Here is a 12,935-nt window from a genome sequence, read left to right on the forward strand (position 1 = left end):
ATACCGCGCTCTCCCTCACCTGTCTCCCAGTTAATCATTTTGTTTAACCATAATAGAAATTAAACAATTCTGTATGCCTTAGAAACTCAGAGTTATGAAAGCCTCAGGAATGGAGGTTGTTCATAAATCTGACATGTTTGTAACAAAACACTATGGTTGTCCTTTCAAAAGTTTGCAACTGAACATTGACTTAATACAGCTTGAAATGATACAAAAGAAAAATGCTGCTTTCCTTTGTTTAGTAGTTTACATTTAAGACAGTAGTGTACTGCACTCACTTTTTTTTTTAATCTGTGCTGCTGTGACTGTATACTTCTGGTTCCAAATGAGGTGTGTGATTGACTGGTCTGTTTGTAACTCTAGTGTTCATAATTCTGAGATTCTAATATACTCTATATTTATATTGCCTGTAAATTATTTATTGGCTTGTGGGTCAGGTGACCATATTTTCCTATGTTGAATATGAGACATCTGGTAAAATTATTCATATTCAAGTGAGCTCAAAGGCAATCAGTCAGAACTGTGGAGTACAAATGTTCAAATTTCAAGGCAACTGAACCCATGGTAAACATAAATATTGTGTAGCTGGAGTCTTTTTATTTACCTCCTTATCTTTAAGGCTTTAGGTTTCACACAGGGGCTACGTCTACACTAGCCCCAAACTTTGAAATGGCCACGCAAATGGTCATTTCGAAGTTTACCAATGAAGCACTGAAATGCATATTCAGCACTTGTTTAGCATGCGGGCGGCCGCGGCACTTCGAAATTGACGCGCCTCGCTGCTGCGGCTCCTTTTCGAAAGGACTCCACCTACTTTGAAGTCCCCTTAGTCCCATGAGCTGATGGGAATAAGGGGACTTTGAAGTAGGCGGGGTCCTTTCGAAAAGGAGCCCTGTCGGGACGACCCACGCGGCAGCGAGCAATGTCAATTTTGAAGTGTCGCGGCTGCCCACATGCTAATGAAGCGCTGAATATGCACTTCAGCACTTCATTAGTAAACTTCGAAATGGCCATTTGCATGGCCATTTCGAAGTTTGGGGCTAGTGTAGACACGGCCAGGGAGAGCAGGGACACACACCTCTCTTACATGGGTGGGGTGACCAGTCAACCTGACCTTCCCTGGCTGGTGCTTTCCACCCTCCTTGCCTGACTGTGCCCCCTAGGACATACTAACCTCCCCTAGTACCTGAAGTCACCTCTTCCTGAGGCAACATCTGGGAGGGATGCACTCCACAGGGGGAATATGGAGGAGCAGTGGGGCTGGGGGCATGAAGGGCCATAGCAGGGAGAGGACAGCAAGAGGGGGAGCACGTAAAGGACTGGTGGGTGGATAGCAGAGACATCAGGTCACCTGCTCACACTCACCAGCCACTGCTGCTCATAGTACGGAGTCAATGCCAGACTGAAACAGGATGGGGGGAGACGGCCATGCTGGCTGACAGCTGGCATGCAGCAGGGGCTGTGCTGATGGACCAGCAGGGAGAGCAGCCGACACCACATACTGCAGCTTTGCGACACCACATACTGCAGCTTTGCTCCACCACAAGCCTGGCACACCCACCACTGTCACTAGCCACTGGACCACCCCCACACTGCTGGTGGGTGAATGGCTGGCACCTGGCAGTAGGGATCTGGCCAGCAGGAGCACTTGCCAGATCAGGGAGGTAGAAAATATGGCCCGTCTTTAAGAAAAAGTTGGGACACCTGTAAGTGGGCTTAAATGCAGGACTGTCCCTTAAAAATGGTGTCTTGTCACCCCCATTATGGGTTCAGTCCTTCAGCATCTGAGTGCTTTCAGTTCCCACTGACTTCAGTCAGAAGTGAAGGTTTAATACCTTTCAGGATTGCACTGCATATTATGTGTGTGTTCTTTGAGCTTTCATTGCACAGCGTATGTATTTGGAGGGTTTTGTTCAAAAACTGTCTTTTTCTCCCTGTACAGTTGTGTGTTTGTGTGTGTTTTTGGGGGGAAGGGGGTGTGCGTATATATATGCAAGTATGTGTTCCAAGTACAGTAATTGTCTGCTGTGAGAGCCATCAGTAGTAATGCCTTTCAACTTCTAACAATGAAGGGAAAATTTAATAAAAGCTAATTTTAACTTGTATTGAAGCAGAGAAATCTGAGTAAGTGTTGGATCATCAAAACTCCCATTGATTTCAATGATGGCATGATTAGACCCAGTTGATGAAGGTATTTCGTTGTTCTCTGTCATGGATGAATGCCTGTAAAGCGTTAACCCCAGAAAGAATGGGTTCTCTTTTGGAAAGAAGCCACATGAGCCAATGGGAAGAGGGAGGGAGATTTTTGAATTGAAGCAGTTGTCTGCTGAGGATGTCGTCTTCATGAGTTTGGAGGGGGGAGAGAGAGAGAGAGAGATGTTTGAGCCTGAGGAGGCTTAAGGAATTCATTAAAGATCCAGGCCACAAGGAAATCTGGGCATACAATATGTAAGTAGAAAGGAAATGTTTAGTTAGATGCAATCAGATTATTTTATTTTGGGTTTGGTGTGGGACTTCTTAGGCTGGCTGATGTAACACACACCCCCACCTGTACACTGTAACCTTTAAACTGAATGCCAGGGAAGTAATTCTCTGTGCTTTAACCTATCTTTTTTCTTAGTTGCTCTGTAGCACACAACAATCATGTAAATCTTTTTTTTTTTTTTTTTTAAGAAATCACCTTTTTAAGGTAATCGTTTGATTCTTGTGTCCTAGAGAAGGGTCCTGTGTGTATGCATGGCTAAGACTGACAGGTAAGCTATCAGACTACAGCTTAATTTCTTCCTCTTTGTTTTCAAGTTCTCTCCTAAGGGAGAGGTAAGAGTTTGAGGTTATCCCACAGGGAGACATCCAAAATGTGTCTTACTGGGTTTTAAAGAGAGGTTTTCTCACTTGGGTGGTGGCAGCTACCTCCCAGAGTCAGGGAAACTGACCTTGGGAAGCTTTTAAAGAGAAGCCTATGGAGGCAAGGTATTTTAAGGTCTGCTGTGTGCCCCCACCTTCTGCACTCGGAGTGTCAGAGGGGAGACCAGGTTAATGCTGTCATAAACATTTTTGTATGCCAGCTGGGTTTTTGATGATAAACTGAATATAAATGTTTTAGTCGTCATAATCCATAAACTATGCCCAAATCTATATGATGCAAGGTATTTGCAGATACAGCCTTTTAGAATAGAAATAAAGCAGCATTTCTGAATGGGGAAGAAACAGTTATTTAAACTTGTTATGAAATCTTGTATTGTTTGGGATCATCAGATTGTCCTGTGTGGTGTTGAATGGAGACGTTAAAACTTGAGGGATATAATGTTCTGCAGAAAGCAGGGTTTCGTGGAGGGTCTCAAAGCCAGCTGTGCTTGATGAATTGAGCAGGTTTGGGATAATTCGCGAAGTGGGTCTTTTACAGAAGTTTGCTGAAACTAGACAGGGATGAATATAAATATAAGATACACAATAAAAATGAGATAAGGAGAGAAATAGAACGTACTTGTGAAAATGCCTTGGATAAGAATGACTCCACACAAATCATCATGCAGCCCTCACCTGCAGTCAGATTGCTCCCTTTATCATATAGAGGTGAGGGAGGGAAAGGATAGAGAAGGTGACCCTTCCAGCACATTGCATTTCTAATATCTGACTCCAAATAGAAATGTTGCCAAAAGAAAGTTTTCAAAGTTTGCATCCTATTCACTGTGAAAGTATCGGTTCCTTTCAGACCCCTAGTGGTTCACAGTATGTGTGTGCCTTTCAGTGCTATGAAATTACTTTCTCTCTTTTCCAAAAGTGTACGCATATGCATTATTCATTTGACACAGATCCCCAGAGACTAAATTTTGTTCAGTATTTCAATCTAAAATAGTCTGTCATAATTAATGATCTCAAGAGACATTATTTGTGGCTGACATATTATCCTGTTACGACGCCTGATGAGGATGCATACGTACGGTGACTATGTTTTCATGTAGCATTCAGCATTCACAGTGCAGAAGCATGTGGCTGCATTTTACAAGATATACAAATGGATTATTTGAATAAAAAAATAACAAATAGTCAAATTCATGAAAGGCAGGTACCCTGATGGCTTGCGGAGGAGAGCGAAGAAGAGATGTAAAGAAATCCTGAAGCAGTAAAGAGTTTTCTCTGTAGATGGATCTCCTCCTCTTTGTGTATATGTGCATCAGATTTGAATTTCTTGCAGCTGCAGCCCAACTACACTCAGTCCCTGTTTATGTTTGACCTGCTTCCTGATCTTTTAAAGATTATCCTCCTTCATGTCATCAGTGGATGCTCCTTTTTCTCATAGGTATAGTTTGACTTCTGTATTTCAGGGGTAGCTCCAGTCTGGCCAATGGAGCTGTTGGGGTAGGGTGACCATTCATCCCATACTGGGCAGGACAGCCCCATATTTCAGGTGCCAGAAAGGTATCCCGACTTATTTTTTAGAAGGGGCTAATTGCCCCATATATTTCCTCCCGCCCACTGGCTGAGCTTTTCCCTCGTCAGCGTGCGCAAGTGCAGCTGCTAGCTCGAGATCACGTGCTCACGTGCGCTCTGTACACAGGAAAAGAGAGCCACCAGGGGACTCTGCAAAGTTAAGGGTAGATTAGGGTTTGGGGGATGGCTGCCACCCACTTTCCTGACTCCCCGAGCCTCGTGGGAGGAGAATCAACGGCTGCTGCCTCCTTCCCAGTTCTCCTGAGGCCTGGGGAAGCCAGGAGGAGTACCAATGGCTGTTTCCCAGCTCCCTGAGGCTTATGGAAGCCAGGGGAGCACCGGCAGCTGACACCTCCTTCCCCACTCCCTGAGGCTCAGGGAAGCTGGGGGAGCATCAGCGACTGCTGCCCACTTCCTGGATCCCCAAGGGTTGGGAAGCTGGGAAGGAGTCTCCTTCCCATTCTCCTCAACGCTCGCGGAAGCCAGAAGGAACACCAGCGGCTGCCACCTCCTTCACGGCTCCCAGAGGTGTGAGGCGCTAGGAGCCCACCATGGCTGATGCTGGGTTCCCAGCTCCCTGTGCCTTGGGCAGGAGCTGCCCCTCCCCCACCCATATCTCCCTGTCATGTATTTGGGATGGAGTGGTATGTTCCCCCTAGGGGGTGCAAAATTCTGCACTGATCCTAGACTTGCAGGTTAGGGGCTGCGGTGCCCCCTCCCTGCTCCCCTACTACTTCCTCAAGTAGTGATAACCCTGCTTTTTTTTGCTTCCAAGAGGCAGCTCCAGGTCCTTTATGCTGTACTCTCACAAAACCTATTTTTAAACCTCTGTTCTCTCCTCATTCCTTAGGTTTTCTGATTATTTTTAAACTCCTATCACTGTACAGGTTGAACCTCTCTAATCTGGCACCCTTGGGACCTGACCAGTGCTGAATGAGAGAATTTGCTGGACCACAAGAGGTCGATGTTGTCTGGCACATTACCAACACTTCCACTTTTTGGGCTCTCAGGAGACATTTAGGGGAAATTACAGCTAAGTACCAGCACAGAACACTGAGAGCCAGGACTGGTGGCTGTAAACAAACTTTATGGGACCATGGAAAACTCGGCCACGCCTATGGTAAGTGGTCATCCAGCTAACTGAAATCATGCTGGACTATGGATCTTGCCAACTGAGAGAGTTCTGGATTAGAGAGGTTCAACCTCTAGTATGTAAGGATTTATGCCAGAAAATCTACAAGATGTAAAGGAAGGAAATTTAAGTAGCAAATAATAAAAAGAAAGATGTTCAGCCATCAGGATTGACACATGCCTCTTACAGAGTAACCATACAATCTTGTCTCCTTATTTTTCTTCTCTTCTTCTTTCTCTATTTGATCCTAGTTTGTTGTGTTATGTTAGATTTAAATCATGTATTCTTTAAAGCTGAGGCTGGGTTTCTGTTTGTTTGTGAGGATATTAGCAAATTTTTTTAAAAAAATCATTTCCAGCACCTGTTTTTATGAAGTAATTGTTTCAAAGTAAAAGTAATCAATGTCTTAGTCTCCCATGTACATACGAGTTCATATACAGTAGCTGAGTGATTTATTCATTGTTACTGTGGAAGGTCTTCTCTCCAGACACAAGCATTAAATGGGTACTATCTAACGCAGCATTTGATTGCCTTGTTAAGGGCATAGCTCAGGGGTCAGCAGCCTTCCTGAGACTGTGATGAAATTTGATCTTTTGACCTCTATGTACGGTCAGAGTGCTGGTGGTACTTTTTAAAGTCACTAATAGTCTTTCTTACAACAGCTTCATTAATAAATAAATAAAGATGCAAAAGTGTACCGTTTAGGTGGTGATTGGTAGCATTAACTGGTCTTTTGTTAATCCGCAGGTAGCATGGCTTTGAGCAAGCTCCACATTGCATGGGGGAGGAGGAATGGGGCTGAGCTCTCACTTCGCGTGTGAATGAAAATCTGCTTGTGTGCCACTCTTGGCACCTGTGCTGGGGGTTGCTGACCACTGGTATAGATACATATGTGTCCTATATGACTACACAAGTATAACACTTTGCACTTGAATAGCAAGTCTGAATTTGTTAGCTAGTTTACTTTCTTTCAGATCACCTCATCTAGAAATGGGGAGAAAAACAAATTGGAGTAGTTCTTTTTAATGATAGTTTGTCCTACCTCCTGCCACAAAGCTTTGAACCATTTTAGACATCTTTAAAAATGTTTTGGCTCCAAATGACTGTGCCTACTTCTGGCAATGAAAACTGCATTTGCAGCGTTCAGCCTCTGCTACTAAAAACTTACAGGAGTTCTCATCCAACTTCTCTGCTTTTGGCTCTCCTTCACTTCCGTTTCCTTTCCTAGCAAAACAGAAATGGAATCACTGGAAATGGGAAGGGTTGTCAAGATCATAAATGCTTTAAAAATATTCAAATTCTCCTGAATTAGCATAATGTATGTATGCAAGTGCCTAATCCTACCTTTTCTGATAACTTTTATTTTTTTCCTTAGCAAAGAAAAACATCCCCGTGCTTTTTAAAAAAAAAAAAAAGTCTGTTTTTGAAACCTATTTAGTATCAACACAAACTGAAACTTGGCAAACTGTTGCACAGTCACTGCTGAATTTCTGGTTTGATGCTTTTGGCCAAGTTAGGGTGTACTGAACTTGACATATGTATCCTTCTATAAAGTTTTTGCATCGGAAATAAATATTGGTTATTTAGAAGATTGTTGCTTTCTTCCCATGAATACAGAATAGCTTTAAACAAGACATACAGAAATTGTGAATAGCATTCATTCTGGAAATATATTGCACACAGCATATCTAATTTGGGTGTGGGGGGAGTGGAATAATACTCTGAATTACTTTTTTATACAAATATGTAATGATAAAATCCATGGTCACGTACATTTTGTGTACGCCTTTGGCAAATACGTTCAAACAGATGACATACTAGCTGTGTCTACGCAAGGCAATGAAATCGAAACTGCAGGCCCTTTTTCAAAGGCACGTGCAGCACACGTACACACGCTGCGTGCTCTTTTGAAAACGAGACTGACGGTGTGTGCCACAGGAATTGGAAGCGCTCCTCTTCCAAAAGCAAATAGGAAGAGGCCCCCCTTTCAACGTCCTTTTTTGAAAGATGACTTGCGTAGATGCTCTGCCTCCCGCTCTTTCGAAAAAGCGGGGTCCGCCATGGCCGTGATCGGCTGTTAGGTGGAGATGTACTGTCCAGCACCTGCGGGGCTCTATGGTCTGTGCCTGCAGCAGCTCCTAAAGCTGCACGGACCTGGAAACCCCATTGCAGGAAGCTGAGAGCGTGTAGGCAGCAGCTGCTACGTGTGCTTCCCCCACATGCCTCAGCATGACCCTTGGCATAGCCGAGAGCGGCATGGCCAGTGCCCGGGCAGGCCAGGAGCACCCGGGGCCCACCTCCAAGCATGGCCAGGGGTCCACCAGGGGGGTAAAAGGTGAGCCCCCTCCTGGACCAAGCCCGAGCTCTGGGACCTGCTGGGGCTCTGGCATGAGGAGGAGGTGCTCCAGGTCATGGGCACGAAGCAGAGGAGCATGGCCATTTTCGCCTGGCTGGCCGAGGGCCTGAGTACCTGGGGTCATTCTGCCCGCACTCCTGACCCAAGTGTACAGCAAGGTCAAGGAGTTGCAGTAGGGTTACACCTGGGCTCAGGACTTGGCCAGCCGGTTGGGGGCCACCCCCGCTTCGTGCTCATTTTACCCAGAGCTCTGCACCATCTTGGGCCCCTGGGACACCACCTCCCCACTTGCCTTCCTCTACACCTCCGTTGAGGAGCCCCAGCTTGGAGATGTTGAGGAGCCAGGACCCTCGTACAGCCCCACGCAACCTGGGCCAGAGCTGGAGCAAGCCTCAGCCAGGGAGTAATCCGTCGAGGAGAGGGACCTGGTCATAGAACTCCCCTCCCACATCTCCAGCCAGGCATCAGCCAGCAAGGCATCCACAATCTTGGTGGGGGACCCTCAGGTACATACCCAACAGGGCACACACTCCAGAGCATAGGGTGGGGGCACCATACCCACCTGAGGGACCCACACACCTCCAGCAGAACCTGGCTGGCTACGGCCCAGCCAGACCGCAGCTCTTGGGATGGTGGCACAGCCACCAGTGCCCTCCAGCACCTGCTCCTGCAGATAGCGCCACACTCTGCCCTCAGGGGGAGGGATGGGGCACTGCACCACACAAGGCGGCCACCCACATGGCCACCCCACCCTCGGACAGGGGACAGGGACCCACTGCCCCAGGCAGGGGTCGGAACTCATGACCTGTTCCTCTCTTCCCTCCTGATTCTGCAGATGCACCATCCAAGGGCCATACGGGTCTTGCCACATCTGTCATCCCAGGCAGCCTTCTGGAGGTGAGGGACAGCAACCATCCAGAGCCACCCCAGCACCAGGACGTCCCCGCTCCCCTAGCAGCCAATGGTGGGCAGCGGAAGACCCCCACCTGGCCACCACTATCTGGCGGCCAGTGGAACTGGCAGAGCAGCTTCTCTGTTTCAAGGAGGGGGAGGCCACCTTGCTTTGGGTGGTCTGGGGGTAGTTCATGGGGACACTCTGGGACATGGTGGCTATCTACCAGGAGCTGCTGGCCCGGATGCCCCCTCCTGTGGACCCATTGGCTGATCATCCTGCCACCTGTCCCCCAGTGGCACCACCTGCCAGCCCTCCAGGAGAGGGCCCTGCTGGGCCAGACCACCAAGTCGAGGCCAATCCCTGGCCCTACCTCCCTCTCCCCTCTCAGCCTCGGCGGGGACTCTGGACAAAGGCGGGGGCGGGTCCCAGGCCCACAGTGGGTCACAGCCCTCCACCACTGACCTGGAGTGATGGCCCACCAGGCTGGCTGCCCATGTCCCACTCGCACTGTAACTATTTAGCTCCCCCTCCTGTACATAGTTAGCCACCCTCTTCCTGTAAATGGTTTCTGGTTACATCAGGCATGGGAGGCAATAAGCACACATTTATGTAGGGCACTATAGAACCATTTATTTTTCCCACAACCCTGCATGCTGTATGTAGGAAGTGGGGGGGCAGTGTGTGGGAGATGGGGGCAGTGTGCAGGAGGTGGCGATGTGGGGTGCGCAGGGTGGGAAGAGTGGGTGGTGGACCCACTGGGGGTAGCCATGGCAGTGCTCACTGGGGCCCCTGTGCAAAATACTCACACAGGGCTTCCCGGACACAGACCCCCTCATGGGCCTGGTGGCTGGGGCGGTGGCCAGCTGGGGGTAGCCCACGCCAGAGTCAGCTGCCCACCCCTGAAGGAAGGCCTCCCCATTGCTCTCTGCAATGTTGTGTAGAGTGCAACAGATGCCCACCACCTGCAGGACATTGAGGACACCCGTCTCACTTCAATGGTCTGTTAATTTCTCAGTCTCCATCTGTTGGAAAAGTCATGAAGCCAGCCTTGTCTCTTCACATTTGCATTACTTTTACATGTAGCTGTTTAGTTGTAAGTAGTCCATTGATAGTTCCAGTATAAACTCAAAAGTTTTAGTTTATTGTTTGTGGTTCACACTGTCTATATCTGGGTCACTTTCAAAGTTGGCAGATCTGCTTGGGAAAATGCCAGATGTTTCTCTTTCACCACTATCATCCCCACATCAATGAATCACAAAAAATACCTGCCAGGTATTAGGGAAAGGCACTCAGCCCAAGATTGTGATGCCTTCAAGACATTGCCAAAAGGATGCAGAAGACTCTTCTCTCACACTGTCTCCTGCACAGGGCTCTCTAGTGCCTGTGTTTGGATGCTTTGTCCCTGGAAGATGTGTCCAAACGTCAATAATGTGACCACTAAAACCCCTTTCAGAAGCAAATCCTGATACAAAATCCCAACCTGAAAAGGGCCATCATCTTGTAAAAATGACCTCCAAGGGGCAGGTAGGCTATGTCTACACTACAGCAGTCTGTCAACAAAGTTATTGTTGGAAGAGATCTTTTGGCAAAACTCTTGTGAACAGATTACATCCACACACAAAAGTGGATCAAAAGAGCAATCTACTCTGTCAACAGAGAGCAGCCAGACTGTCCAACTGCTGTCACAGCAGAACGGACCACTCGAAGCTCAGCAAACAGGTCTGCCTGGTGAACCGGAAGCCCTGTCTGTTGACAGTGCGCCTCCCCCCCAGAGCATCTACACAGCTTTTTTGTCGACAGAAACAGTCAACAAAGGTTACTCCTCATCAGTAGGGTGACATCCATCCTGTATTAGGTGGGGCGGTCCCATATTTGGGATGCTAAAAAGGTGTCCCTGCTTATTTTTTCAAAGGGACTCCTTGTCCTGTATTTGGGCCATCCCCCCGCTGGCCTTTTCTGCCAGCAGCTGCACAGGCGGAGCTGCTGGTGGGAGACACTTCCCTGAGCCTTGGAGGAGCGTGGGCAGCTGCCGCATCCCTGCCGCTTCCCCATGGCTCTGGGGGAGGGCCAGCAGCTGCTGCTTCCCTGGACTCCCAGGGAGCGCTGGCAACTGCAGCTTCCCCAGGGCTCCTGGGGAGGGCCAGCAGCCGACACTTTCCCAGGGAGGGCTGTTAGCTGATGCTTTCCTGAGGATCGCTGGTGGCTGATGTTTCCCCAGGATTCCCAGGGACTACCAGCAGCTGCTGCTTCCTTTTTGGCTCCCTGGGGCTTGGTGGTGCCAGGAGGAGCTGCCCTTCCCCTCATAGCTCCCTGTCCCATATTTGGAACAGGGTGATATGGTCACCCTACTCATGCACAAAACACATTTTGTGTGTTAATGCTCTGCGAGTTTTGTTGACAAAACCCTCTAGTGTAGATGTACCCTTAGAGTGGATCCCAAGAGGTAAGAATTCATATTCTTCAGATGATGCAGAGAAAACCATCTCTATGGTTTTACTGTTTTCAAAAAGTCACCTAAGAAAAAGAAATGTACCAACAACTGAGCTGTCACTGTTGCATCCAAATGGAGCCCAAAGAATCTAACTTTGCCTGCTGAAGTGTAGACATCCTCAAATCTTGACCTGTCACATTGATCAATTCAGAGTAGGGCACCCATTGGCTCTTCCTGGCAAAAATGTCCAAAGTCAGTTGGATTTGAAGGTTCTGGTGTAGGAATGTCAAAGGATTTGGAACTATACACAGATTCTTACCCTTACATCTTGGATCCCTATGAGCAAGATTTTATCAGTCTTTCCCTTGACCTAACAGAATGGTACAAAAAATAATTTCTCTATAATGTCTATCCTCAATTTATCTGTGAGTCTACTGATTCTTAACATTCATAAGAGCAACACTGTATGATTTCCACCTTCTCTCCCCTTCCCCACAGCTCTAGGGTTTAGCATGAGTTCTCATAAGGATGTTCATGGCAGTTTGACTCCATCTGTGCTAGTAACTAAACCCTTTCTGACCCTTTTCTCTCCCAAAGACAAAGGATTACAGTGAAGTCTGTGGGGAATCTACTGACATAACCACATCAGCTCAGAATCCACACTCTTAAATGTAGTAGAATGAAGCAGAAAAGGCTCAAATGATAAGTAGCTGGGAAGCCACTGCCAGAACAATGAGCCCTGTTCACACACAGTCTTAGGCTGTGTCTACACAAGAAGCCTCTGTTGACAGAAGTGACTGCCGTGAGGGATTTCCCAGCAGAATTTCTGTCGACAGATTGCATCCACACACAAAAGTGGATCGGAAGAGCAAGCCATTCCATTGACAGAAAGCAGCCAGACTGCCTGGCCCTCTCTCAATAGAATGGCTGACCAGAAGCTCTGCAAAGAGGGCTGCCCAGTGAACCAGAAGCCCTGTCTGTCAACAAAAGGGGCTCCGGAACATCTACATGACTGTTTTGTTGACAGAACATTGTTGAGAGAGGATTTAGACCTGAACGTGAAGAGGTATAATGCTGCCAGCGGATATGCCAGGTTTTGTCAACAAACTGCTGACAAAGCTCAATTTGCATGTAGATGCGCTGCGGTTTTTCCTGACAAGACCAGTTTTGAGGAGGAAAGCCTCTCATGTAGACATAAGCTTAGTGCTCTTGTCTAGCGTTTCCTCCTGTTGATTGATTTCTCATACTCTTTCCACCAATGAAACAGAAAAACAGTCCTGTAGCATTGCTCTGTGCCATGAAAGCTCATTACCTAATAACCAATATTGGTAGTCTTTAAGGTGCTATAGGACTGCTTGTTTTGTTTTGTGAAGATACAGACTAATGCAGACTAACTACAAAAAGATCTCAGCAAACTGAGTGATTGGGCAGCAAAATGGCAAATGAAATTTAATGTGGGTAAGTGTAAGGTAATGCATGTTGGAAAAAATAACCCAAATTACACGTACTACATGATGGGGTCAAATTTAGCTACGACAGATCAGGAAAGGGATCTTGGAGTTATAGTGGATAGTTCTCTGAAGACATCCACGCAGTGTGCAGCGGCAGTTAGTAAGGCAAATAGGATGTTAGGAATTATTAAAAAAGGGATCGATAATAAGACAAAAGATATCATACTTCCCCTATATAA

At 47.3% G+C, this 12,935-nt stretch overlaps 1 protein-coding gene across 6 annotated transcripts in view; it reads left to right on the plus strand.

Annotated features, from left to right (window-relative positions):
• Positions 1–12,935, plus strand: part of LYRM4 (LYR motif containing 4) — a 151,366-nt gene that overhangs the window by 122,782 nt on the left and 15,649 nt on the right. Inside the window, exon 4 of one of the 6 annotated variants that reach the window (XM_074987726.1) lies at positions 2,674–2,716. The exons of the other annotated variants lie outside the window; for them this stretch is intronic. Coding sequence (XP_074843827.1) covers positions 2,674–2,701 — 28 coding nt within the window. The 3' untranslated portion in view covers positions 2,702–2,716. Of the gene's footprint in view, positions 1–2,673; positions 2,717–12,935 lie in introns of those variants that run through there. 6 annotated transcript variants of the gene reach the window in all.

The sequence above is a fragment of the Carettochelys insculpta genome, chromosome 2, assembly GCF_033958435.1.
Source record: "Carettochelys insculpta isolate YL-2023 chromosome 2, ASM3395843v1, whole genome shotgun sequence".
Lineage (NCBI taxonomy): Eukaryota > Metazoa > Chordata > Testudines > Carettochelyidae > Carettochelys > Carettochelys insculpta.